We start from the raw sequence: 27,964 nt of genomic DNA on the forward strand, positions 1-27,964 counted from the left end.
TGAAGGATGATGACACTGGCTGGTTTATTAGTGTGGTTGAAGAAGTTGTCAGTTATAACGTTTGCTGGCATTCAACACTTTACAACCAATAGTTTATATCGTCCGAACGCTCATACAGTCTTCACAATGATTAAAACTGAATTAAACATTAAAGCCTGTTCAATAGATTTATACACAATACAAAACATGGGCATGTAACAAAACAAAAAAATCATATCCTCTTCTAAGGGGAACAGAGCCACATTTTTGTGTTTTAAAAAATAAAACTCATTAAATTTACAATTGCAGAGCCATTTTCCTAAACGTACCAGCCATCATGAATTAACCAAAAGACAGAAATAGCGTTCTGAAAGGCATCTCAGATTTGTCAGCTGAAGGGTGAAATCAGGTTGGCAGAAGGAGCCCCAGGTAACATCCTGGCACAGAAAAGAGACGCGTACCGTTTACAGAGGAAAGAGGAACTACTGCACGTCCTGTCACCGTTATCTTCCTCACATAAATCATGTTTGTAGTTTCATAGACCCGAAAATCTGGCGTAAGAAATCTCAAAGCGGACACACAAAACACATTCTCACATGAAACGGTCAAGAGCATGTCCAGGTCACATTTCACCACCAAATCAAATGGAAATAAGAAATAAATAAGATATGATATTGTGCATAAAGACAAATTTAGATCAAATTTATTTATAATCACCCTGTGACATTATTTTCACACTTTTCCCTAAAGAACCATATTGCAAAAAGAAAACAATATATTTAAAATGTAAATATTTATGTCATGGTAATATTTGATGTACTGAATTTAACATTATGATGCGATTAGAAAAATGAGATTTTTGCATTATGGTATCGAGAAATGGTAGAAATGTCAAATCATAACAGTCCTAAAACATTTCATTTTGATGAAAAATTATATTTTGCATTAGAAAAGATTTTTTGGGGGGCATTACGTAATAAGAATTTGGTGCTATAATTCATGAAAATAATGTCACAACTGAGAAAAAAAAAAAAACAGGCTTCATTGTCCTTTATGTTAAATACATGATTAAATATGACCTGGATATGTCAGTCATTTCACCTTTGAAATCATTAGACCTTATTAAAAATCACACACAACACATGATTATCCATATCCAGCAAAAGGCATTTAGATCAATCTGTTATTCCATAAGGGTACTGAACAGGTAACACACAGATATTTCGTTTTCTTCTATGATCGTGACTGACATGAGAACATGTAACAGTTTGATTTGGTGCTATTCCTATGCAGTTATGTTGATATCTTGTGCTATTCTTACTGATGATCAACAAACATTTGACGGGGGTTAGTGACGTTTAGTCACCATCAACCTACAGAACAACACACACAGCCATTCACACAAGCTCAAAAGCACACACGAGTAAAAAAACATGACCATCAGTGCGTTTCAAACAACAGAGTATATGCAAAGTAAGTAAAAATAAAAACATGAATCATTTAGAGCCATAATTCTCATCAAAAACAGCCTCCATCAGTCCATAACTTTGTTCTGTCAGTTTAACATGATGCAAATGTCAATTTGACGTCCATTAAAGCGTCCCCGTCTCAAGACGTCCAATGAAAAGTGGTGCAAATAAAGCCTGTAGTGGTTGCTGATGAATCACGCACAACGGTAACCGTTCGTTCTGCAATTGTTCTCCCTTGGCTTCAAGGAAGACGAGTTCAAAGTAAAATTGTCCTATATTTACACGAAAGCTTTAATTCCCTTCACGTTCCCAGAGAGAGACCTTCCCGTGTCAGGATTTCTGTGCTTGTTCCGTTAAATGAATTTAAAACATTTTGTCTTGTCGTGCGGCAATCGCGTCTTGAAGAGTACCGAGTCCACTCTGAACTGAGTGTATAACAGCGGCATGTATCCGTAGACTTTTACGAAGAAGTTGATGCACTTGTGGCGCTCATGGAAGTGCGAATCGTCATGTGACAGAGCCTGTGGACAGCCGGGACAGCGGAAGGTCCAACGTGACGTCACCTGATGGGGGAACGACAGGAAGAATTAAACAAATAATGACTTCAATTTCAGTCAGTTCCTCATACAACCTATCATACATCTTCAGAACACAGAATGGGGGATATTTTTCTTACAAAAACACATCCCTTCGCTTCAAAAGGCCTTTATTAACCCTCGGGAGTCGTATGGATTAATTTTTTTTATGGATGGATGCATTTTTTCTGTCTTCAGAATTTGGCCTACCATTCACAACCGTTATAAACTTTGGAGGACTAAGGATATTTTTAAATATATCTCTGATTGTGTTTGTCTGAAAGAAGATATACACTTAGGATGGCTTGAGGGTGAGTAAATCATGGGATAATTTTTTTTTTTTTGGGTGAACTATCCCTTTAACTAATGGTGAAAAGTGCTGCATTACAGTTAAATCTATGGCATTATATTTAGATCGTGGCATGAAAGGTTGCAGTGATGAACATTGTAGCTGATCACAGACATGTTGTTGAGCCCATGAAAGCAGTGATCTCGTCATTGCAACTCAATTTCTGCACACTAATGAATGCTTTCATCATAATTAACAGCGCAAATGCGATGTAACTAAGATTCGATGAATAAAACGGGAGTTTTGGTGAGAGTCCAGAACTCAGTCACTGATAAACTCGCGCTGTTTGATTGACAGCTCCAGCGATTGTAAAGGGAGTGTTCTTTGATCACTTTCTATATATAATTTAATCACCGTTTTAATAACAGATTATTTTCATCCAACTAAGAGAAACAACGTGAAAATGTCGTTTAGTCACTGGTTTGATTTACTGACACACAGACAAAGAACATCTGACTGTACATGAATCATTACATATCAGATCAGGCATTAGAATGAACACAGTTACTTACATGTTGTTGCATTACTGTTGAGTCCATATCGTAAAAGTCTGTTTGCAAAGCCTGCGCCGAAATGCGATTGATTTACCAAAGAATCCACAGTGAAATGTACCGAATACAAATAAATAAAGCTCAACTGAGACATTCACATTGAAAATTGAAATAACATTGAAAATAAATAACCATATTCCTAGCATTAGGATCCTTTGAAAGGTAATGTTATTTTTAGTCCTGTATTGTCATCTCACTAACACGCCAGTGGGCAAAGCTAACGTTGCAATGATGAATTAGGCGTCGATTTCTTCTGCGGAGGCAGGGTTTCACCTATCTGGACAAGTCGTTCAATAGGCCTGGTGTCAATAAAAGCTCTAATTGGACTAACAAGGAAGTTTTCAGTTCTTAAACTTACAGGATATTCTTATAGTACCATGACCTCTTACATATATATATGATTTCATGACCCCTTTAAAGCTTTGTTTGTATGGAAAAGAGCAGCTCGTGGGAATAATACAGGTTTAAAACAACATGAGGACGAGCCACTGACAAATTTTGAGTGGATTATTACTTAAATTAATCCCTCCATATAAAGATGACAGACTTATTAACTTCATAACACAATATCATCTCTTTCATTCGTGTAGCCTGTTTTCCCATTGCAATCTGGTCAGCTTTTCCGTGACAACAAAACAAATGTAATTGATTTGTCTAATCTGCGGGGACGGCAGCAGCCAGAGAGCGAGAGGTGTGTGTGTGTGTGTGTGTGTGTGTGTGTGTGTGTGTGTGTGTGTGTGTGTGTGTGTGTGTGTGTACCGATGACATCCTCTAACTAATAATGCCAGAGAAAATCCATCAAATTTTATTACACTGTTAATACACAGGCAATCCTGATGCTTCAGTCAATAGACTTCAGAACATCAAAGGCTTTTGGAATAATCTCACTGTAATCAATTCTATCGTAACACACATATGTAAAACTGGAAGAAGTGTGTTCATTTCCTAGATATTTAGCATTATTTACAGTACACAATAACAACAAATATGTCAAAGAATAACAGGAATCTTAAATGTCCAGGTCATATTTCACACCCAAAAAATCTTAATATTGCTGAAAATGTTCTTCATCAATACTCTTTCTTTATTTTATATTTCTTTCTTTTGATTTGGGTGTGAAATATGAGTGAGGTATGATCTGGACAGAAGTGTGTTCTAGATAATAAAGAGATTTATCAATTGGCCAACAAATTAAAATTTGAGCCAGATAATGAAATGTAACTTAGTTTTGTTGTTCTAACTGGAACTTAAAGTGCTGCACAATGGCAAATTAAGAGCCAATAAGGCCATATTCAATGTTCTAAACATAGCTATGTGGAGAAATGATTTGAGCCAATGAGATTTCACTGTGGGCGGGGCTACACAAAGTGTTCACTTTATGTTTCACTTTATCGTGTTGTACACGACAATGGCATGACTGAGCACTAAACTGAAATCCCAAGTGACAAAAGCCACAAAATGACATGTGCTTCAAGTTATAGCCCACTGACCTTGATGGGGGGTTTGCGAGTGATATGCGACACGAGGAAGTTCATGGCGATATCCTCACAGTTGATGTACTCGTCCACCATGTCACGTATAGCTTGAGGCATGACATAGAATAGAGGTATGCGTAATACTGAGGAGAGGAAGAAATGATGGCTTTTAATAAAAAATTAACACAAGAAAGTACCATGGTGTTGTACAGCAATGCTCATAAATGAAACATGTGCTGTTTGCTTATCCATCTGGAAAATGAAGCACTGCGTCATGCATTTGGTTGCACAACAACGCACTTAGCAGCAACATTGGTTTTTGACTAACTAAACCATTTCCTGCTCTGATTATCTGTTTCTTGGGTAAAACTACATAAGCTCTGTGTCTATTTTTGGCATAACCAGGCTCTGGAAGTGTCAAAGCGGTCAAAGCTTCACCTTATGGAAGAAGGCCGCACCCGTCAGCACCATGGAGAGCTCGCAGGAGTAGTTGGAATTGTAGAGCCAAGATTGGTGATTTACATCCCATGCATGAAACCTTCCCGGGAACCCCACAATCCGGTCTCTGGCCTCCCGCCACACCCTGGCAGTAGAGAAAGAGATGGGAATGATCCAAACCAGAGCAAGAGTGGTTATTATAATATTCACTAAATAGCATTTGTTAAGCAATATATGGATGCCTCAAAACAAACAGATATATTACACCAACTCGGCCAAATCTCCCATTATCTGCTCATCTGACCAATGTCTAAACATGCAAACAAACATGGAGATACACAGAAGGAGTTTTCTTCAACTGTCATGGACTTTATCAGATCAGATGCTTTACATTCCTTAAACTAACAACTGAATCTGCAGCTGTGGGCTTAAGCTTTCTGAATGCAGAAACCCTGCAGGAACACACCACAACAGTGTGAAATCTGTTTTGACAAATACCTTCAAAATTGGCATATAGATGTTAACGTGCATTTGAAAACACACTTTTCAAATCTTTGGATCACACTAAAAATGGTATTCTTAAAACGCACAGACTGAGTTGAGAAAACAGATCATCTACACCGTCTCTCCAATAGAAATATTTTTGCTTCATAAAACTGAATTGCAGTTGCAGCCCAAAGTAGTGACATCATGGGGAATTGTTTTTTTTTTATTTTTTTTTTTATACATGTTCCACATTCCACTTTCTAATAATATAAAAGGATAAATAAAATGAATAAAAATGAACTTCACAAAATAAAACAGCAATGGGAACTATCTTATAAAAGCAACAATGCCCCTAAATATTCTAAATATTAAGCATTTTTTTTTAGGTTGTAATGTTTTACCAATCATTACAAAACAGCTAAAAGACTATTAAACATTATGGCAGGGCGATTTAGCACAAAATAAAAAGGGTTCTCAACATTTTCAGCTTTTTGACTATATTCAATATATTCTTTAATACTGGTGTATTTGCTTTGAAATGGCCAAAAGACAGATAAAATTGTGGATAAAAACAGCCAATTCTGAGCATTCTGTATAATCGCCCACTCCTATTAAAGTCCCTGTAAAGTCATTTTAAAGTATGCGTTCTGAGTTTGTCACACCGCAGAAAAATGTGTTATTAACCACCGAGCCAAATTTGATTGATTAAAAAAATCTGCAAGTAAATGAAATAAGTTATCAAAATCTCGGAAAAATGAGCAGTATTCTCTGCTCTCAAATGCTGGGGACATGTCGGATGTCGGCGCTGAAACCACACCCACTCGCGAGAGCTGCCGTCTTAACCGACTTGTCTAATGAGTCAAACATACTGATGCATATAAAAAGAATCACGTTAGAGGGTTGCAAATTTTAGTGGAGTTACTGTGGACTACCTACTAATTATAACATAAGCACACAAGGCAGCTTGCACTCATTGGTGGGCACGTACTGCCGACTGTTGTCGAGTCGACAAATGACGGCGCCGCGAGACGGGAGGATGAAGGTCGGGACGGGAGAGACTCTGTCCGGCCCCATATCATCGGTTGTCGGTGAGACGATAGGAAGGCCGAGGCGGGAGATAGTCTGTTCAGCCCCATTCACCAAAAACAGCGGATTATCAGTGAATCCCAGCTGTCTGATGAAAGTTTGTAAAACTATCCGGTGTAAAATGATCACTTTAGAGACAAAATTAATCCACCCCTTCTTTATATCATCGTTTTAGGAATTTAAATAAGGAGACTGAGCTGTATTGTATATTATAACAACCATGTAATATGCATTTGCGTGACGAAGGCATTACTAGCTAAATGTGCAAAGGGCTGTATAACTAACGGTAATGACACTCAAGATTGAGAGAGTGAGCCGCTGTAGCGTTAGGGGTGTCGCCATGCTCGGTGCGTCATCGACTGTTATATAGTATTAGGGGCGGCGCCATGCTCGGGGGCTCCAGTGCGTCATCGGACCCCCGTTTTAGGTCCGCCCAAAAAAAAACTTGAACAGAGAATTGGTGAAAAACTGTTTAAAGCTCAAACTTCACAATTCAGCACTACATAATTCACAGTCTTTGTAATGTGTTTCAGCAATACATTTGTAATATTTATAACGTGTTTAGAAACAATTCTCAGAATTGACTTTACAGGGATTTTAAACATCCTATGCTATGATCTTACTATCACAAAAATCTCACCTGAACCCAAACATAATTTCATCATGTCGAAGATGGGCATCATCATCAATAGACAAAATAGCCTCAGTCTCGACTGCATCCCAGGGAAGGAAACGATTGTTTAAGCTGTTTTTCTCTGTGCGAACCACCTGCAGAGAAAAAGCCCATCTGTTGATTCAACATGCCATATTGTGAATAACTGCTGAGGTAGAACATGGCATTATTACGAGATTTTACTGGGCCAGCCAGATACATTACCTTATGAAACCAACAAATGCCAATCAAATAACTTAATTCTTCTGGAAACCATTTTTGATGAATAAACCAAAAGCTTTGTGTTTAAAATTAAAATAGTTCCTAGTTTGCAACCTTGTATCCATAATTAAAGCTCAATTTCAAAGTTCCAAACTACTTCTCAAAGACATGAAGACTTGGGGTACTTCGGCATTCTATTTGGGATTTCATTTCAAAGTATAACCTTACTGTGGGGGCTTAATACAGCACTGTTTCCTTTAATATCACCAGAACTAATTTGGCTTGCTGCCCTAGAGACATGAAAGCTATGCTTCAAAGACAGCAGAGAGAGCAGACCAAATCTACAGCAGAATGCAATGCTTGTGAGGTTCTATCACATTTAAGCCTTTGAGAATTCCAACTAATAACAGGCTTAACAAGATTTTTTTTTTCACTGAGTGGTGCCTGCCTGTGCAAAACTCGCCACCATCATGCAAGGGTGCTATGGATTTCTAGGGTGTTCTGAAATCTTACTAGGGTGTTTTAGGTGGTTACTTACTGGCCCAGTAATAGGAAATGACTATAAGAAATAAGTTAAAAAAAATACTGTATGCTTACCACAATAGGTAGACCAATGTCTGGCCAGAGCAGATCATCAGAAGGTGGTTTGGGGGAATTCCACACTACCACCACTTTGTTGAGATAAGGAAGACCATTTAGTCTTTCCAGTGAGTTCATAAGAACCTCCTCCCGTTCATAAGTAAGCATGACCACAGTGAACTGCTCCCGTGGAACGTTACCTCCAAGAGCGGCCTGAAACTCTTTACCAGATCCCCCAGAACCACCACCGATAGGGCGGAAACCAGTCCCCGACCCCAGAAACTTGGCCTCTGAAGGAAGTACAGGGTCCAAGGGAGTATGTGGGAATAGATGGAAAGGGCCAGGTGCACGATTCCAGGTGCGGTAGACATCAGCAACTGTGTACGTGAAGTTACGCAAGAAGCGTGGCGAGGCATAAGGGGGCTCTACTTCAACAGGCCCTAGATCGAGGTCGCCATTGTCAGCCATGTTAGCATCGGTTCCTGCCAACTTTCCAGCTTTGTGGGGAATCTCCTGGGCAGGCTCCTCACGTATGGGTGCTGCTGGTATCTGGATGCTGGTTCGTACACTAGCCAGGATGGTGCTGAAGATGCTCTCTGAGGTGGAGAAGTACGTCTCCCAAAGAAACCGACCCTGTCGTCGCATGGCCAGAAGATCATTGTCTGAGATGCTACGCAACAGAAAGTGCAGCTCAGTAATGCGAGGCTTGGGTACCATAATGACTGCCTCACTCCAGCGTATGAGGTGATGGTAGGGCAACTTTGAGTGGTCGCCAAGCACCACCGGTATTGCCCCAACTTCCAAAGCCTCAAAAAGTCTCATGCTACAGCCAGCAGATGCAACCAACTGGCCATCACCTGGAGATATCACCAGGGCAAATGTAGAAACCTTCAGTACCTCTAAACGATCCTCGCGCTCGCCACACAATGCCCACTCTGTTGGTAAACTTGGCTTGGGCTGATTCTTGCAAGTGAACTCCACAAGAACCTGGTCTAGGTGACTGTCCTGTACAGCTTTAAGTGTGCCGATAATACGATCATCATAGTCAGCTGGTGGATCCCCTTCCATTTCCTCCTCAAAGGACTGTGGTGGGGCTTCAAGCAAGCTGCTCCTCAAAGACTCAACCTTTTCTCCCTGAAAGGTAAAGAGGTACTTCCTCTTGACAGGGACTTGCGGAGGCACCTCTAGGAAGTTGGGCTCAGACAGAGCGTGGACCAGAGGAGACACCACCATGTCGAAACCTTCTCTATATTGACGTTCAAAAAAGGTAGACTGTGCCACTGCTGCTCGTCCTGTGCTCACATTGTACAGGAAGTTCTGAGTCAGAGACTTTCTAGAAAGATGGACAAGGAGGTGGTTGTGGCCGTCCAACCTCCAATACGGCAAAGCCTTGAGCTGCTTTTCAAGGTCTAAAGGTGAAGCAGGGGTAGAGGAAGGTGATTCTTGTATTTCCCCAACAAGCACTATGTACAGACAGGCAATGTTTGGATTATTGGTCACATATACACTGCTTTTGACAGATGATGCGAAGGCTTGTTTGACAAGTGGGTCCAACTTCTCACCCCAAGGATATGATCCTGTGTCATAAACATAGACAGGGAAACCAGATGTAAGTGGACATCTAGCATAATCAAAGCAAGAATGCAAACGACAGCTTTGGGCCGACTTCGGAGGAGGGTATCCAGGATCATCCTTGTCTGGTAAAAGTCTAACTGGCAACGACAGTTTTGGCTGGTTTTGTGCCATAAGTTCCTTGTAAGAGTGCTCTGTCTGGCTGATGACATTTTTGAGTTGAAGCAAGTCTTGTTTGGCACTGTCGATACTACGTTTACAAGCCTCGATGCGTAGGTTAAGTCGGGCTATCTCGCCATTGAGCTCTTGACGCTTTGCCTCAAGCTGAAGTAGCTCCTCGCTGACAGATTCCCGTATTCGACACAGGTCTTGTACGTGCTTTGCTTCACACAGCTCTCCTCCAGGTCTTGGCCCAAAAATGCGCTTATCTGGTCCCCCTGCTTCATCGATTGTGGTGAGGTAGTAATGTGCAATGAGAGGGAAGAAGACCAGGATGAAGAAGAGCATGAAACTGAGCCAGGTGAGCCGTACTCGCCGCAGAACCCATGGCTGGCCATTGTTCCCGATGATGCCTCCACTTCGCTGCATCGTGCAACTATCACTCTCCTCCGAACCAGATACGTGAATGCAGCTGCTGAAGAGATTCAGCTGCCATAATGCAACTTCATCTGTACTGTACACTTTTGAGTTTCCAGAGTTTGTAACTTTTGAGTCCTTGTTTTAATTGGGACTTCTAATAAAGGGAAATTTCATCTTTCTCGTGACAGAATGATATCGTCCATAAACAACACGGTCTTGCGTGTGGTATGATGTATGTTGAAACTGAAACTATCCAAGAGAAGAAGGAGAGTCCCAGACAGCAGTAAAAACTGAGTGTCCTTGATGGAGATCAGCAATGGAGGCATGGCTGATCTTCATTTTTCTTTGTGGCATCATACTCCGGTCACTCTTCCATAGTTGGGACTCATGAATTGGCCACAGTGTGCCATGAACTCTTGGAGACACTGTATGCCATCCAACTGCATTCAATCTGTAAAACAGAGAGCAAGTATCAGATATTTGCACATAGAACATGTATCAGATCATTTTAGAAAACAACAAATCAGTCTTAGTAGAATTTCCTTGGTCATTTTATATGAACAGTGCAAAAGACAGGAAATCTGAATCACTTGCTTTGATCTGAAATGAATGACAGAGTCCATATTTCATTATTCTGAAAACACCTCAAGTCTAAGGTCCGAAACAGACTGTGTGCAAGAACATGAGTGCAGACACTAATTACGCATTTCAGAATGAATTGTCTCTGTATCACCTCTTGTATAGTCTGCCACTGTAATCCAAGTATGCATTTGAAATATCTACTATAGGACAGTACGCTTGCAATGTGCTGGTCAAGCATTTATGCCTACATTTGTTTCTGGCCTAAGAGATTCTCTTTCTAATTAATGATTACAGTAGGCAATTGGCAGGAGATGTTTTTGCACAGGGTGCCACAAAAAAAAGTTCACACCCATTTGTTAGATTCGAAACCAACTGGCAGCACTCAAAATGACCTCACAAGCTTGTCCTATTCACTGAACACATTATCTGGTATGCTGACAGCTAGCTCCAAGCATTAGCAGCTGTTCTAAAACAAACCCACAGAGCAAACACTCCATAAGGCATGTGTACAGGAAAAAAAAAAAACATGTGAATTGCCTCAAGTGACCGTCTCTGCTAGATTTGCCCATGTAACCGTCAGTAAAAACCATGCAATATTTCAGAGAGCTTCATTATCTCTGGATGAGTGGACGTGCGGGATGATTTTCCCTTTAATGGAACAGATTTTGACATGGCCACTGATCCTGCAGCAGGGAAGAGATGCACAATCACACACTTCAGTCAAACCACTGCCTGGCTCATATACTTTATTAATCACCCAAAACTCACACACAGAAAACAAAACACAAATGTATAGGCTAGTGTATATTAAGATAAGCCTATATTAGGACAATACAAGGACATGAAAAACATTACAAACTAAAATGGCATTGAGGAGCTAATGTAACATCAGGAAAGCAGAAAACCAGCAAGGAATTTGTATATACTATCTATACAAAAATGACACAATATTAGTGCCTGTCGAAACATGGTACATTGAAAACGGTGTGGTTCATATTTTCAATTCTACATACAGAAAGAAAAAAACAAAAAAACTAAAAAAAACTATGCACTTCCCATCACCAGCATAGGACATACTTTTCGCATGTACTTTTTACGTTTGTAGTAGCATACAAATTGGGATTCACCACAAGTTTGATCTCAATTGCTACAGATTACCAGACCGTGTGATAAGAAAGAGCACCCTGCTCTCCTCAGATTAATTACTCTAAATCTCCAGAGAAACCTTAAAGTGATGAGAGACAGATGCTGATACTAAGGAACAAATTGGGGCTGATAAAACACTTCCCCTCTGAACACCTGAAGTGGATAATCATTCTTTGTGACCTTTCCCTGATTAAACTCCATTATTTCTCCTCCTTCCACTGCTGTATGGGTTGTTATTTGTGATTGTTCACCAGATTTAGAGAATAATAGCATATTATTGTCACATTGATGTACAAAAAAAAAAAAGAGCATATAAACTCTATAACATAAAGGCTAATCTCTGTGTTTATGTTATGCAATAGGCAAAACAGTGTTTTGTTCCATTACCAATTTAAGCCATTTCACCTCTCTTAAGAGTTCAGAATCAGTCTGCTCGATTACATAGAGGATACTTTCATTAGCATCAAATTAAACATTATCCTAAAGAATTCATAATTAAATCCTTTATTTAGCAAGGAGGCATTAAATGTTTTCTGAAGTCTTTGCCATCACAAGAATATATTATTTTAAAATATATTCAAAATATATTTACTTGTCTTTTTTGTAAATTCAATTCAACGTTTGAAATCATGCTTCCTTGTGCTGTTTGTAAACTATTGCAACAAAATTATACAAATACATTGAGTGAGCAAACATTTAGGTGAAGATAATTGTAATAGTAACCGATCAATGTTTATATATGAAATTGCCTAAATTAAAACCTTTTCATCATATAAAGTAATCATGTCTCTTCAGAAGACTTGAATTAAACCGCTCGATTAATATGGATTACTGTTACGATGTGTCGTACTTTTTGAAGCTTGAAAATATTAATTGACTAGCCTAGATTTTCAATGGATGTAAAAAAAAAATAATCATGGGATACTATTAAAAATATCTATGTGGCAGTTTTTCCTTGAGGTATTGAAAATGGTACTATCAATACTTTTCAAGAAATCGTATCTAAGTTAGAAATTCCAGTATCATCACAACACTAAAATGTAGAATATGGGCTTTTTAAAGCAGAATAGTTTTCCCCATGTGAGCAGGCAAGACCCAGCATGCCTGAGCTCTGACTCTGTGAATCGCCTAGCCATTAACATGAAACTGGAGCTGTTCTGAAGAACTTCTTCACACTGACCTGTGATCAGGTCCAGAAAGTTTCACTGGAATAAAAACTCTCCATCTAATCCTCACACTGCCTCTGGGTTGTGAAGGCAAAGCAAATTTACCACAAGCCAATATTTGACAAGTTTTGCAAATGGAAGGATTTTTTCCAGTCTGGCCACAGCTGAGTAGCAGCGAATACGGATGAAAGCAGGAAATTATGGATCCCTTATTATCAGTGCGAGCATATTTTATGCAGCACTGACATTTCCTGACAACAGGGTAACCAATTTTCTCAGAGCGAAATTTGCTTTGAAGGCAAGAGTCCAAGAAGGACCAGTGCAAATACATATATATATATATATATAAAAAAAGAAACATGTTCTGATTTTAATCAAATATCTGTCCCCACCAGCAAACTACAGGTTAACTTTTCTTTCCTTCTCTCTTCCTCTTTTTCCACTTCCTCTCCAGCAGAAATGAATGTTGCATCAGCAGAAACAGACACCAAAAGTGATTTTCAATAAGACAATCATCAATATTATTATTTCTAATGTTAAAGGGATCCTTGATTATGATTTCACATTTTTTACTTTAGTTAGTGTGTAATGTTACTGTTTGAGCATAAACAACATCTGCAAAGTTACAACGCTCAAAGTTCAATGCAAAGGGAGATATTTTCTTTTACAAAAATCACTTTTTAAGGACTACAACAAACGGCTGGTAGGGACTACAACAAGCTTCTTCCCGGGTTGGTGACATCACAAAGCCCAAAATTTACATAAACCCTACCCCCAAGAACAAGCTACAAAGGGGGTGAGGCCATGTTGGGCTGCTTTAGAGAAGAGGAAGAGTTGTTGTAGAAGAGTGTTGTTGCCATGCCGTCATTTTTCTTTTGACGCCGGATTGCTTCACAAACGAGGGACAATTCAACGATGGATTTGCACAAAAGATCAACATGATGGCACATGCTAGTAGCAACTACATAAATTTATCCACTAACCATTCAGAAACATCCAGTTTCATTCTAAAAGTTGTAACTTCTTCCTGAGTCTCTCCATCAGTGTCCGACTCCGGTTTGAACAATGTAAGGCTGAACACCGTTACTGACAATCCACATTTTGGCTGCGTGAGATTCTCCAGCTTTGTTGTTGTTGAGCAACCGAAGCGCAAGCTGTTAAAGCTCCGCCCTCTTCTGGAAAGGGGGCCAGGAGCAGAAGGTCATTTGCATTTAAAGGCCACACACAAAAATGGCGTGTTTTTGCTCACACCCAAATAGGGGCAAATTTGACAAGCTATAATAAATGATCTGTGGGGTATTTTGAGCTGAAACTTCACAGACACATTCTGGAGACACCAGAGACTTATCTTACATCTTGTGAAAGAGGCATTACAGGTCTCATTTAAGGTTAGTGATTTGAACAAAACCCTATTTACTATTACATATTAAAATACATACAGTGCACAGCATAAATGAGTACACCCCCTCTGAACAAATACAAAAGATGTATTTTCTTTATGATCACTAATGCAATTCATGGAAAGATGGCAAAACTAAAATGTATGAAACATATACATAATAAAAACTGAGAAATATGTCATTAATAGCCATAAAATAAGTAAATTAGCCAATTTTGTTTAAATTAAGGATTGCAGAAATACCACTTTACTACCATTGAACTTTACTGTGGGAACCAGGCACTTCTCACTGTACTCCTCCTCTAGCAACACTATAACATTTTGGATGCTGTTAGATCCAAAATGATTGATTTGGTCTCATGAAACCAGAGTACTGATGCCCAGAAACTATATTTTGTAAATATGAGCCTTGGAAATGGCTAACTGACTTTATTGTGCTTTGGCTACAGTAGGTAGTTCCAGTGAGAACAACCATGCATGTCACTTCTGGCTCTGAGACACTTGCTTGGTATTTCTCTTGCTCCTTGTCTAGCAAAAAAATCCCTCATCACTAAATGAAAGCTTAAAATGAAGACCTGATTATTTCAGGTGCCTTGTCACAAGTCCATTGTTTTTGAATTTCTGTTACTTTTGCTATATTTTCACACTTAAAACAATGATTTGGTAATCCTCTTGTACAACTGTCCTTTTTTGTGCTAAGAAATAAGTCTCCTGACAGTTCTCTCCCAAGTGGTACCATTGTTGTCAGCATTAAGTCTAAGAATGATTCAGTGGGCTATATAACACTTTTAATTGTCAAGAAATTACTTTTAATGTTTTGGTTCAACATACTTGCCTGTTGATCAAACATTGCCTTAAACTTATACCAGAAAATTTTTTATTTCGTTTTATTTAGTAACTTTTAGGAGGGTGTACTCATTTCTGCTACACAACATTTTATCACCTTGATAAGAAAATCTTATTTTCCTGAATAATTTTGACATGCTTAATCAATTACCAAAGAAGCAGACTTGCTGGAACATTATATCTCTAAAGAACCCTAACATGTCTTCTAAGTAATTGAGTAATTGCTGACTTTCAGAAGTTTCAGAGGGGGTGTACTCATTTATGCTGTGCACTGTACATACCAGCAGCTAAAAATCTCTCTAAACACCTTAGAAACTGGATAGTAGTGCAGTGGCAACCTCTTACAACAGCCCAGCACCTTGATGTTGAGTTTTACAATATTGTGTCTATCATAAAATGTAGTACTATCTGTGCACTTTGCATGAATCTGAAATGGCTTTAAAAAAATATCATATTGCAAAGTTAACGTTTCCCTACATCTCAAAGAATCTTTATCAAATTTTTCTGTCAGTGTTGTTGCTCTCCTTGACATCTAAGTAACATATTGCATAACACTGTTACTTCAATTTATCACCTCAGATTTCATACCAAGGCAAAATGAAATTCCAGACTGTACAAAATAACTCAGCTCAGCAAAGAAGCAGTTGGTGCACACAAGTTAACTAGGACAAGCTTTTAGCTGGATCGATGTTCTACATAAAGTAGTTTAAACATCAGACAGATGTTGAGCTGCACTTTGGGACATCTTCTCAAGGCAGGAATGATTTGGCAGTACTTTCTCCCAGATGATCTCCAGAACTCCATCAATGAGTCACTCTGTTTCTAATGCACTGCTGAAACAATATAGACCACTGAGGTAATACAGCCTGCCTTATTGAATTATCTTGGATGCATTCTGCAGCATGATGTCAATGTGATGTCAAGAGAAAGAGAAAAATGCCATAAAATATGCCCCTTTTACAAAATGTAATATAAGTCTCTGGTGTCCCCAAAACGTGTCTGTGAAGTTTCAGCTCAGCTCAATACCCCACAGATCATTTATTATAGCTTGTCAAATTTGCCCCTATTTGGGGGTGAGCAAAAACACGTTTTTGTGTGTGTCCCTTTAAATGCAAACAAGCTGCTGCTCCCGGCCCCCTTTCCAGAAGAGGGCGGAGCTTTAACAGCTCGCTCGTCGGTTGCTCAACAACAACAACAAAGCTGTAGTATCTCACGCAGCCAAAAATGACGATTGTCAGGAATGGTGTTCAGGCTTACATTGTTCAAACCGGAGTCGGACACTGATGGAGAGACTCAGGAAGAAGTTACAAAGTTTAGAATGAAACTGGACGTTTCTGAATGGTTAGTGGATAAATTTATGTAGTTGCTGTGGAGTTGATTCAACTCATCGACTAGCATGTGCCGTCATGTTACTCTTTTGTGCAAATCCAGCGTTGAATTGACCCTCGTTTGTGAAGCAGTCCGGCGTAAAATGATGGCATGGTAACAATACTCTACAACAACTCTTCCTCTTCTCTAAAGCAGCCCAACATGGCCTCACCTCCTTTGTTCCTTGTTCCCAGAGGGCGGGGTTTATGTAAATTTAGTTAAATTTAGTGATGTCACTAACCCTGGAAGAAGCTTGTTGTAGTCCCTACCAGCCGTTTGTTGTAGTCTTAAACAGAGAATTCTTTAAAAGAAAATTTCTCCCTTTGCATTGAACTTTGAGCATCGTAACTTTGCAGATGTTGTTTATGCTCAAACAGCAACATTACATACTAACTAAAGTTAAAAAAGTGAAATCATAATCAACCACCCCTTTAAGTAAAAGAATACTGTGAAGCTTCAAAGTGACTTTTTAAAGCATTCTCTTACTTTTTCAAACTAAAAAGTTGAAAGTAGGCCAAGAAGTTCTAAATGTTCTTTTATTATTGGTAAAAAACTTCAGTTTTATGGTCAATAGATCTGCGTCCCCGGTCATCAATAAAAAGGAAAGCTGTGCTGCTAACATTGTATTGGCAGAGAGGGAAAAATAAACAAGTTGTTTACTCATTATTAAAGTCCTCTGACCTAGAAACACATGGTTCACACATCTTATCTGCTCTTCAACAGAAAAGTAAAGCTCCTAAAATATTTCAGTGGAAATAAAACAGACAGCTGTGTTTAATTAACTTATGCTTGATCTATCAGAACGTTCTGCGCTGAATTCAACATTAGTAAAATATCCTAGACAGGGATAGGCAAAGGTTTTGCCTCAGAAGCCACACATTGGGCTTTAAATAGAACATGGAGAGTGCAAACAGTATAATTCCATTTGAGATATTCACCGTCAATTGGTTCCACTTTAAATCTAGATCTGCTCAGGCTGGATGCCTCAGAAATCTCAGCAGATGACCGTGCATGGATAGTTTTCTTTGTCTAGCAAGCGCTAACAGGTCCCACCATGGGACCTCCTACAGTGGGCTTGAGGCACATTTGCATCCTGTATTCCCTGTCAATTTTAGCAAGAAATTCAACTCTAATTTCTATCCGTTTCACCCTGATTTGGTGCACACGCCCAATGTCTTCCTTCGGGCAACACACAATCCCAAAAGGCCCACCTGGATTTCAGCCTGACGAAATAACATTCCTGATATGAAATCGAGTCATCAAAGTGATCCGTGGAGACGAGACACAGTCTGGCTTCTACCAATTATATATTTTTTTAGTCTAAGAATGATGTTACAGCCCATTACACATTTGCAATCTATTATAAATATATAAAAACGTTAAGGATATCAATTCTTATGTATATCAAAGGACACAAATAGTATAACTAAAAGTTAAAAATATGCCTTAAATTTAATCATCTGGGCACATTATGCTAATGAGAATTTGGAGGACAATGCAGTTATATTGTTATGAAAATACTGTCACAATGTAAAAGGCTTAATGGTCCTAAAAATAGATTCATTATCAAAAGAGGCGACAGCTCCAAAGCTGTTTACCACAAACAAAGCAGCAAACTCCCCATGAGATAGATAACGTCTTCCACGGACAATTATCTACTACGCACAGCAACACAAAACAAGCAAAAGTCACATTGAAATCATTCTCCACCTGAAACATTGCATTGAATGTCAGAGGAATCAGTAATGCTTTTTGTTTTGTTCAGATACCACAGGTCATTCTTTCCTGTGTTTCTTTGTGGACATCCTAACAGTCTTACATGAAGCAAGGTGAGGCATTTTTCTACAATGAAAGACTGCCTGCATGCTTTGCATACTTCTGCAATAAAAGGTATGTACTTTGCAGGGAATGTGAGTTCATAGCAAGACAGTACAATGGTATTGGGACATACTTCCACATCATAAAATTGCATCTTGATACCACTTTGGAATTACATGCATAATAAGACAGGAATGTATATTAAGAACTTAGAATGAATTTTAAAGAGGACCTATTATGCAAAATTCACTTTTATGATGATTGAACATAAATGTGTGTCAGCAGTGTGTTACACAACCATCATAGTGGTAAAAATCCACCCACTCCTTTTTTTATATCCCCCATAAATCATAAACAGTGACTCAAAATGAGTCGTTAGAATTTTCTATACATTGTGATAATGTAACAGGCCCTGTTAGCTTAGATCCTCCCCTGAGTGAGCTGTGCAAAGTCCGCCATGTAGAGCATCTAGTGTACACAAGAGTGTCTCAGCTATGTGATAAACAATCTAAATGTTCTGTTGTTGGCTGTGTCAGTGAACACAGAATGTGTTTTTCCATTCCACTGCGCTACTTTTCCATTGTTTTTCTAGTTAAACCTGCTAGACGGATGTGTTTGACAGCTGCACTTGTGACTCGCATCTTTTACGATGTCTCACACAGGAAAAGGCATTCTAAAAATGCAGCGCTCAAGTTAAAATAAGTTTAACTTTTTAAAAAAAATGTCTGAATGTGTAAATGGCAGTGATTGGGAGAAAAACGTGAAGGAGTGAATGAAAACGAGCGAGCGGAAACTAACATGTAAACAATACAATAATCAATTAAAAGGGAATTTTGTATGATATTACGCTGCACCCATATTGGACAAGCAGTTTGGAAAATGGATGAATGAACGATTCAGCTGCAGTCGCCATCTTCTGGTGAGACATGGGAATTCATTCGGCACAAGCCTCACAGAGCATTTTGGGTATTCTCTTGCCGTTGAGTGTACATCAGTTGTACACTCATTATTGCAGTGCAATATGGGATTGAATGAGTGCACTCGATAACGTCCACTATGGTTTCGGACACCACTACAAATGGCTGTCCCCTCAAATCGTGCCATATTTAAGGGTATGGGGGGGGGGGGCATTTTAGACACAGCCTCAAACTTTTAAAATCCACCAGAAATAGTGTACCGTCCGGACAACCTTCGGCATGCTATTTTCAACATATTATGATTTGAAATACACCAATCCTAAATAATCTGACATACCATACACCTCTGATATTATGCCAACTGGTCTGCAACTAGTCCAACTGCCTAACATAACCTCGGTTCTCTAAAGGAAACCAGGTGTTTATCCCTGTTCCAGCTCATCTTTCAGGGCTCAAACACTGAGGAAAATGGAGCTGTAGTCTAATTTTATTCAGGACGAAGAAGCTCTGAAAGCTGACAGCCAATTCTCATAGCCTACAGGCAGCTTCAAGTGAAGTCACAAGAAGGACTCATCTCAATCCTTTTCTCAGGAGACAGACATTACGTATAAATACTGATTTAGAAATGGAGTATAAGTATGTGCGTACCAACAAGCAGTATTAGATCATCTTGTGCCTGATCATTGCTCAATCATATTCAGGCTGTTTATGCGAACTTGTCATGTGTTATCTTGTCTTGCATAACATCCCACATCTGGGGAGAAAAATGTTGAGGCAACTAGTGCAAGGCACACAGAAAAATGTATTTTTCAAGATGATTTTATTTGTGGTGGCGATGTTGCTGCTATGGAGCAAAATCATCAAGATTGCAAATGTGAACAGCTTTATTAAAACTAGACGTTACAGAATGTGAACTGCATTTGCAAAACTCATCCCCATAATGCATGGTTGCCAAGGCATTGCTAAAGTGTTCGGTTTTTTTATCAAGATACTATGTGGTTGTTAATAGTGATCAGGTGGTTACTTATGGGCAAAAGAGTCCACCCTTAAATCTCTACAATATTCTGTTTTCTCGAGATTGCTCTGACTTTTTGCCTATTTCAATATATACTTGGCCAAAACTGTAAAGTCTGAGCTTTTAGAAAAGTAAAATCACACCTCTTCTCAACAATCCACAATTTTTGAGGTATCAATCATGTTTGTTGTCTATCGTCATGTCATATATACACAGAAACACAAAGCTCTTTATGACAACCCGTCACAATAAGTTTGGTTTAACTTAAAGAAATTGTGACAGAAATCTATTTAATTTAACTATTATTAAAACTTTATTTTCACATAACTTTTCCTCCATGTTTTCAATTTAACAGCAAGCCTGTTGTGCAGCACTTTGTTTGCCAAAAAATTAAAGGAATTGTTTTCATTTGATTACATTTTAAAAGATGAATTAAACTGTTACTGTTTATGCCTTCACTTTGATTACCACCATTTTTGATAATAAATCTGTATAAAATCATTGATCCAGAAAAACTGTTTAAGTTGTTTGATTTCAATTGATTAGACATACTTTTTGATTACTAAAATAAAGTTTAACCATTCAAATGTAATCCAGAAAAATTCAAATCTTCAAAATGGCATAGGGACCAATAATAGTGATACCTGACTTAGCAAACATCACTATTAAATTCACCTTAAAAAAAAAAAAAAAAAAAAAAAAAAAAAAATCTGACTTTCAGCCGTCTCTAATCTGTGAGAATTCAATGTACTTTCATTCTTCTGACACACTTTTAAAGAGAAATAAAGGAAGCCTGATATCACCCAGGGGTGAAAGCACAATGTGTGTATGGCCGGACAGCTTTTTCCGGCTCGTATCCCTCTGACATTTTATGAGGTAGAAAAACAGTGATCACCTGATGTTGTGGTACTGATATCCACCCTGAATCATTCCATTATGGCCGAGCTGGGCTGCTAGTGAGATGTTACGCTTTTCATTTACACATCCATTAGCCTGGAGCCGGACTGCAGCCGCAGATACGGAGCTGCGCGTTCTATAATTAGCACTTTAATTTAACGTGACTGCACGCTCTGTGGTTTCTCTCTTTTCCATTTCCAAGGGAGTTGATATATAGAAGAAAAAGTGAAAAAAAAATAAGCTACATGATTCAGCACCATCTGACACCTTTAATACCCAATTCCATGAAGACCTGCCACTGGAATCAGACCCGCGGTGATCATACTGTTGTGTTTCTCTGCTGTCTGTGAGGGCAACAATGGGAGTAGTGTTGTCACGGTACCAAAATTCCAGCAGTCGGTACCAATACCAGTAAAATTTTACGGTTCTCGGTACCAATTTCGGTACCACAGGAAAATCTGTTGGAACTAGTTTCCTCTTTTATTTAACTAGCCTATTTTTAAAAACATTAAATATGATGGTTATCATACATATAAATATTTGGAGCGTGTGTGTATGTATGTTTGTGTGTGTATATATAGCCTACCTCAATTAAATAAATTTTGAAATATAAACAAATGCTCAAACATCCATTTTGAAACAGACGTGAGTGTTTATTTTAGCTATCCCTTCAGTGAAACAACACACTAGCCTACAGCCTGTAAAACTATGAAATAAATATTGGTAAATAATGGTAACCTAAATAATAAGAAAGTTAAATATTATTCTAAAAAACATTCGTTTTTTATTTCCACACAAAGATGCGTCATATAGCCGCTCTGCCCTTTGAGATTGATGAGGGACACGAGCAGGAAAGAGACCATTTCTCTTTAATAATAACTTCATGTTATCTCCTGATGTTACAAGCAACTGACACTTGTTGTAAAAGGTCTGAAGAGCTAGTTTTATCTTCAGACATTCAGGCTAAGCTTGATTTTGCGCTGCCAGAGAAAGCGAAACTAAAAATCACCGGCGTGTGTGAAACGTGCTATACAAATAAACTAGACGCACCTTATAAAGTATAATAACAAGCACAAACTGTGTTAAATAGAAATTGACGTGCAAGCAAAAAGGTTTCTTTCTTACAGTGTTTTTTCTACTTTACCACAGTAAAGAACGCGAATAGCCTATAATAGGCCTAATTAAAAGCGAACGAAAGGAAGAAATGTTTATAATCCCCTGCGTGAGTGAAGATTTGGGTAAAGAAACAGAGATTCCATGTTCAGTGGAATAACTAATGGAATATTGTTACATTTTCAGCTAATCGGGTGACCAGATCGCGATTCACAAAACAGAATACAAAGCCGACAAAGTTTAAAAGTATGGACTCTCGTACTTAACACGCAATTGTGAGTTTACATCTCGCAATTCTGAGAAAAAAGAATTGAGAGAAAAAAAGTCAGAATTGCAACATATAAACTCACAATTGTGAGATAAAAAAAGTCGCAATTACCTTTTTTTATTTTTTATTCAGTGGCAGAAACAAGCTTTCATAAATAACTGTGGAAACGCATCATTACAGTCTGTAAAAAGGATCCATCAGGCAGTTTGTTGAACAGAGGTGTGCTAATACTTTCAGAATGGAACACTATTTTTTTTTGCCTGGTGGATAAACCTCATAGATTTACACTTTAGAACTCAAGCCAGAATATATTTTACTTAGGGGTGGCTCTTTTGATTTACTGGGCCAATAAGCAAATAGCAAAGTGCTAAAACACTCACTTTTAATTTAGGGCAACCAAATAGCAATGCTCTGGCAACAACCCACAACACTAATGTCAAAAAGTATAAATGATTTATATTATATAAGTCAGGACTGATGTGCCTCCAGGACAGAATGATCCTGAAACCTTAAGAAGCACTTAGAAGTCAGCAGCATAATGTATCAGGTCCACTTTCTGAGCAGTGTAAGGTGTCAGTACGGTCATCTTAATTAGGCCAGAACCTCATAACAACAGCAGCCGAGGAAGACAGCAAGAGAAACAGATGGAAAATCCTGCCCTACCTTCCTGGCATATGGCAAAAAATAACTATTAATGAAAGCATTTCAAACACCCTGGAGCTGACGTGCTTTGGGATGTCAGAAAGAATATGGCTAACAAACTCTTAGCTTCACCCTGTGTGGAAACATCTCACCCAGAAGTCTGTGCTGAGGGAGAGTGGCGTGATTTATTAGCTTCTGTTTCTGTGAGAAGTGTAAGCACTAAAATAGAGAACATCAGACTCAGGCAAAACCAGAGCAGAGCAGATCAGACTGAATTAAGTACATCAGACTGATGTAATTCAAATTAGTCAGGAATAAGAAAATGGACAGACAAGTGTCCGCTTTGTTCACAATCAGAGCAAGTTTCTCAGACAGAATAAGATCCAATTTTCCAGCACAAAAACAGCTCTGTCAACTTCTCTTTGGTGTAGGACTCAGAATAGATCTGTGAAACTAGTCATGAGACTCTAATAAATGCCCATCTATTAGTAATTTTCCCCACATCAGAGGATGTTTATAGTGAGGGAAAAACAGCTCAACTCAAACAGAGGTCCCCGGCTCAAATTTTTGATTTTGTTCATTTTTTTTTTTTTCTGTAGAAAGACAAACATAAATAGTGATGAAAGGCAAAATATTAAATGTCACAGATGTATATTTACAGAGTAATCCACTATTTTGTAGAGGGGGTCAAAATGACAATTTTCACCTGAGATTTGGAGCCAAATTAGAGGGGTGTAAAAATGACTTTAGAAAGATGGCAGCTTCATTATTTCATTTTTACACAAAGATTGGTAGGTCTATTAGTAAAATCTGTTGACTTGAGCAATCTTTGTTTCATTATATGCCAACAGTGACAGTTCAAAAAAGGGAAAGAGCACTTTTTGTGTTTTTTCCCTCAAGTTTGCATGCCTGTAACTCAAGTATTAAAGATATCTGAATATCCTTTTAGATTCTGGTTCTTAACAAACTTTCCTTTTGATATCTTCATTTTAAAGGCCCTCGATGGTTCAGTCCCAGAGATATGGAGATCTTAATGCGGCTCCATGAGTAAACTGGTAAATTGTACACATTTTCACTGGTCAAAACCCAAATGTGGGTCACTTTGCATACAGCTGATACTTTTTTCTTTTAAAGAGGAATCTCTGAAGAACATATAATGTTGAAACTAGAAATGTATCTTGTGTTTTTCTATCAACTCAATTGCATAGAACATACCATAAATATTCCTTTTCCAGAGTTTGCATGCCTGTAGCTCTAAAAGTATTCAAGATATCTTAATATCCTTCTAGACTCTCATTCTTAATAAACTTTTCTTTTGAAATCATCATTTTCAAGACCCTATATAGTTCAGTCCCATAGATATGGGGATCTTAAAGCAGCTCCCATGTTCAAATTGTTGAATTTTACCCATATTCAGTGGTCAAAAACCAAATGTAGATCACTTTGCACACAGCTGATACTTACTGCATTTAAAATGGAAATGTCTGAAAAATAAATAATGTTTAAACTAGAAATCTATCTTGTTTTCCTCTAAAGAATTACAGAAAACAACTCCAAAAATCTCCTAAAAATGGTTGAGGCACATTAACTTGCTCTCAAAAGTGTGTTTATAAGAATCTATATTTGAATCAGTTTTAGGGATATTTGGAAGAAGGGATTTTGTTCATTTTAACAGCTTCTGAAACTACCAAAGAGTTCAGTCTCATAACTACACATTACCTCATTGACATCCCTATATCTATGGGATTGAACCATATAGGGCCTTAAAAATGAAGATTCCAAAAGAAAAGTTTCATAAGAACAAGAATATAAAGGCTTACAGGCATGCAAACTTGAGGCAAAAAACACAAGAAGTGCTTTTTCCCATTTTTGAACTGTCACTGTTGGCATATAATGAAACAAAGATTGCTAAATTCAACAGATTTTACTAATAGACCTACCAATCTCTGTGTAAAAATAAAATAATGAAGCTGCCATCTTTCTAAACCATTTTTACGCCCCTCTAATTTGGCTCCAAATCTCAGGTGAAAATTGTCATTTTGACCCCCTCTACAAAATAGTGGATTACTCAGTAAATATACATCTGTGACATTTAATATTTAGCCTTTCATCACTATTTATGTTTGTCTTTCTACAGAAAAAAATAAGAACAAAATCAAAAATTTGAGCCAGGGAAGTTTATGAAATTTGTTTGATTTGACACAGGGTGCTTCTCATTTCCTCGCTCCTCCGTCCTCTAACCTATGACCCGGAAACCGATCGAACTCAGCCATCTTGAAGGACATCTCAATTCTCTAATTGCACCACGAGGAGGCAAGGAACGAGGAGTGAGGAAGCTTCCTGAGGAGTCATGAGCGAGGATACACTTGCGTATCCTTTGCGGAAGTCTTTCTCGTTGAAAAACCTGACGCACGTATAAATTCTCCTCTCCCTTCATATCTGTCACAATAATTTAAAATGTATGCTTTACTTTTGCAGTTTAAATAAACTTTACATCTCATAAATTTCAACGGGGCATCTTGCTTTATTAATATTTATTATAATTTTTTTTGAATTACTAAACTTTAACAACATATGAGTAGATCCCTCGAGTGCAGTTGATGACGCTTTGAAGTGACGCTAAAGGGAGTGAGGATATATCATTTCACTTCCTCCATCCTCGAGTCTTTTCATTATGTCCTTCCCTTGCATCCTGAAGGGGTGGAGCTAAGACACGAGGAAAGGAAGCGAGGAAAGGAAACGAGGAAGCACAAATAAGAATTGAGAAGCACCAACGGAATGATCCAGCTCTATTCAGTTAACAAACCCGACTTTATTGCCATAAAACAAACCAAGCTATCCTTCAGAAAAAAAATCCCACATATTTATCAAATACGATCAAATCCCAACGGTGTTATCCATCCAGAGCAGCACAAACCCAGCAGGCCCTTTCCCAGCCTTTAGATTTAACACTAGTAAAATCTTAAGACCCTAGTAACAGCTGCCAGACCTCTTCATACCCACACCACTGGACAGTGACGGATAGAGGAAAGAGGAGCCGCGTGATTGGTCCTTTGCCTGGGGGGAATTACTGCATTATGCTCAAAATCACAAAGCAGACTACAGTACCAACAATGACCCAGAACAGCAGAAAAGCCATGCCAATTTCCATTAAGTTTAGACCAGAATCCTACACAGACGTTGAATGCGACTCATCTCCAAAAACCAATATACGTTGGCATGCGACTCTTTATTAGATAAATAAAATGCCTAAATAAATACTCCACACATCTAGAGCTGTTAGACTAATAAAACGGTTTGGTGATTTAGTGTTTCTTTTAGTCATGCCTGAACTGGCACTTCATTGCACAGATGGTCACCATTGCCAGAGCAGAGTAAAATATCTTTATTTCCCTTCACAAATAAAACGTGCAATGAGTTAGATCCTTCACAGATGGGTTAGGAGGAAAACAAATCATTTACACAAACACAGAACATGTCAGCACCCTAAATAATCAATGACCACCTCAACACAACTCTCACTCTGATCATCGACAAACACATCTGTTCCTCCGATTCATCACACGACTGACTGGCTGAACAGACTCAGAATACCAGATGCAGACCTACTGATCCTAACTAATCAATAATATTATCATACATGGTGATGATCTGATATATAATCAAACATTTACCGTCATGTGATGAGAATATGAGACTCTGAATTGTCAGACACAATAGGTACTAATCAATAATATCAGATATGATCTGATGTTATGTGTCAGACTGACTAAAAATATCTCATGCAGATATTCAGTATCTGTTCATAACATGCAAAGCTTGCTATGAAGGTCTGATCTCTAGAGTCAAACTCGAGATTGAGAACAAATCAGATTCAATGTTCTGAGTCTGTCAAGTGAGATCAGATCATAAAAGTGTGTGTGTGACATTCTAACAATCATATTGAGAAATTCTCAATATTAGACATTCTGAATGATTTAAAAAAAATCTGATCTCACATCAGATTATGACATTACATCCTCAGTGTGTGTCTGCTTTTCATCAGATCAGGTTATTATATGTTACGATAGATCAGATCACTGTGTGAGATCATTAGTCAGATCCAACGTTAACTTAATGACATAATTACAGTGTGTCTGATAATGATGATTAGATTAGATGTTACAAATCAATTACTAGATTAGAGAGTGTCTGATATTCCTACTGAATTAATAAATCAGATCAGTGTCTGTCTGACATTATTGATCAGATCAGATGTTGCTGTTCAGATTAGATGTTATTAATAAATCAGCTCAGTGTGTGTGTGTGATATTATTGATCAGACCAGTCTGATTTGTTCAACGCGTCATTTAAATGACCAACTTACACTGATTCCCTGCAGCACTTTAGACACATAGAAATCTAAAAAAGACAAAGTCCCATCAAAGACCAACATTATTCATTATTATTAGAGCACTATCATAACTAATGTGAGTGTTATTTGTGAAAAAAAAAAACAGGAATATTTTTACCCATCTGTTTGTTTGATGTTAGCCGCTGCTAACCGACCCGCTAACGAACGACAAACCGTTATTTTACTTTACCTCAGAATAAATCCATCAGAAAGTACGTCCGTCCTTATAAACTCCTATTCTTCAGGGTGTCCATAGTGTCGGTAACGGACAAAAACGGCCCGGTAAACGTCTGCTGAAAACGCTCCGTCTCTTGAGGTGCAGCAAAACGCGTACGCACTCCAGCAGACGGCAGCAGCTGCGTTAATGCGCGTGCGCGATAGC

General features: G+C 38.3%; 1 protein-coding gene across 1 annotated transcript; it reads right to left on the minus strand.

The window, feature by feature from the left end:
* extl3 (exostosin-like glycosyltransferase 3) lies at positions 1–27,961 on the minus strand. The gene is given in 7 exon segments (XM_051874846.1): positions 1–2,011; positions 4,414–4,523; positions 4,526–4,541; positions 4,837–4,981; positions 7,049–7,176; positions 7,880–10,463; positions 27,773–27,961. Coding segments are annotated over 6 exon segments (2,751 nt in total). The 5' UTR covers positions 10,022–10,463; positions 27,773–27,961; the 3' UTR covers positions 1–1,801.
* Positions 27,962–27,964: the final 3 nt, after the last annotated feature.

Source organism: Ctenopharyngodon idella, chromosome 20, assembly GCF_019924925.1.
Source record: "Ctenopharyngodon idella isolate HZGC_01 chromosome 20, HZGC01, whole genome shotgun sequence".
Taxonomy (NCBI): domain Eukaryota; kingdom Metazoa; phylum Chordata; class Actinopteri; order Cypriniformes; family Xenocyprididae; genus Ctenopharyngodon; species Ctenopharyngodon idella.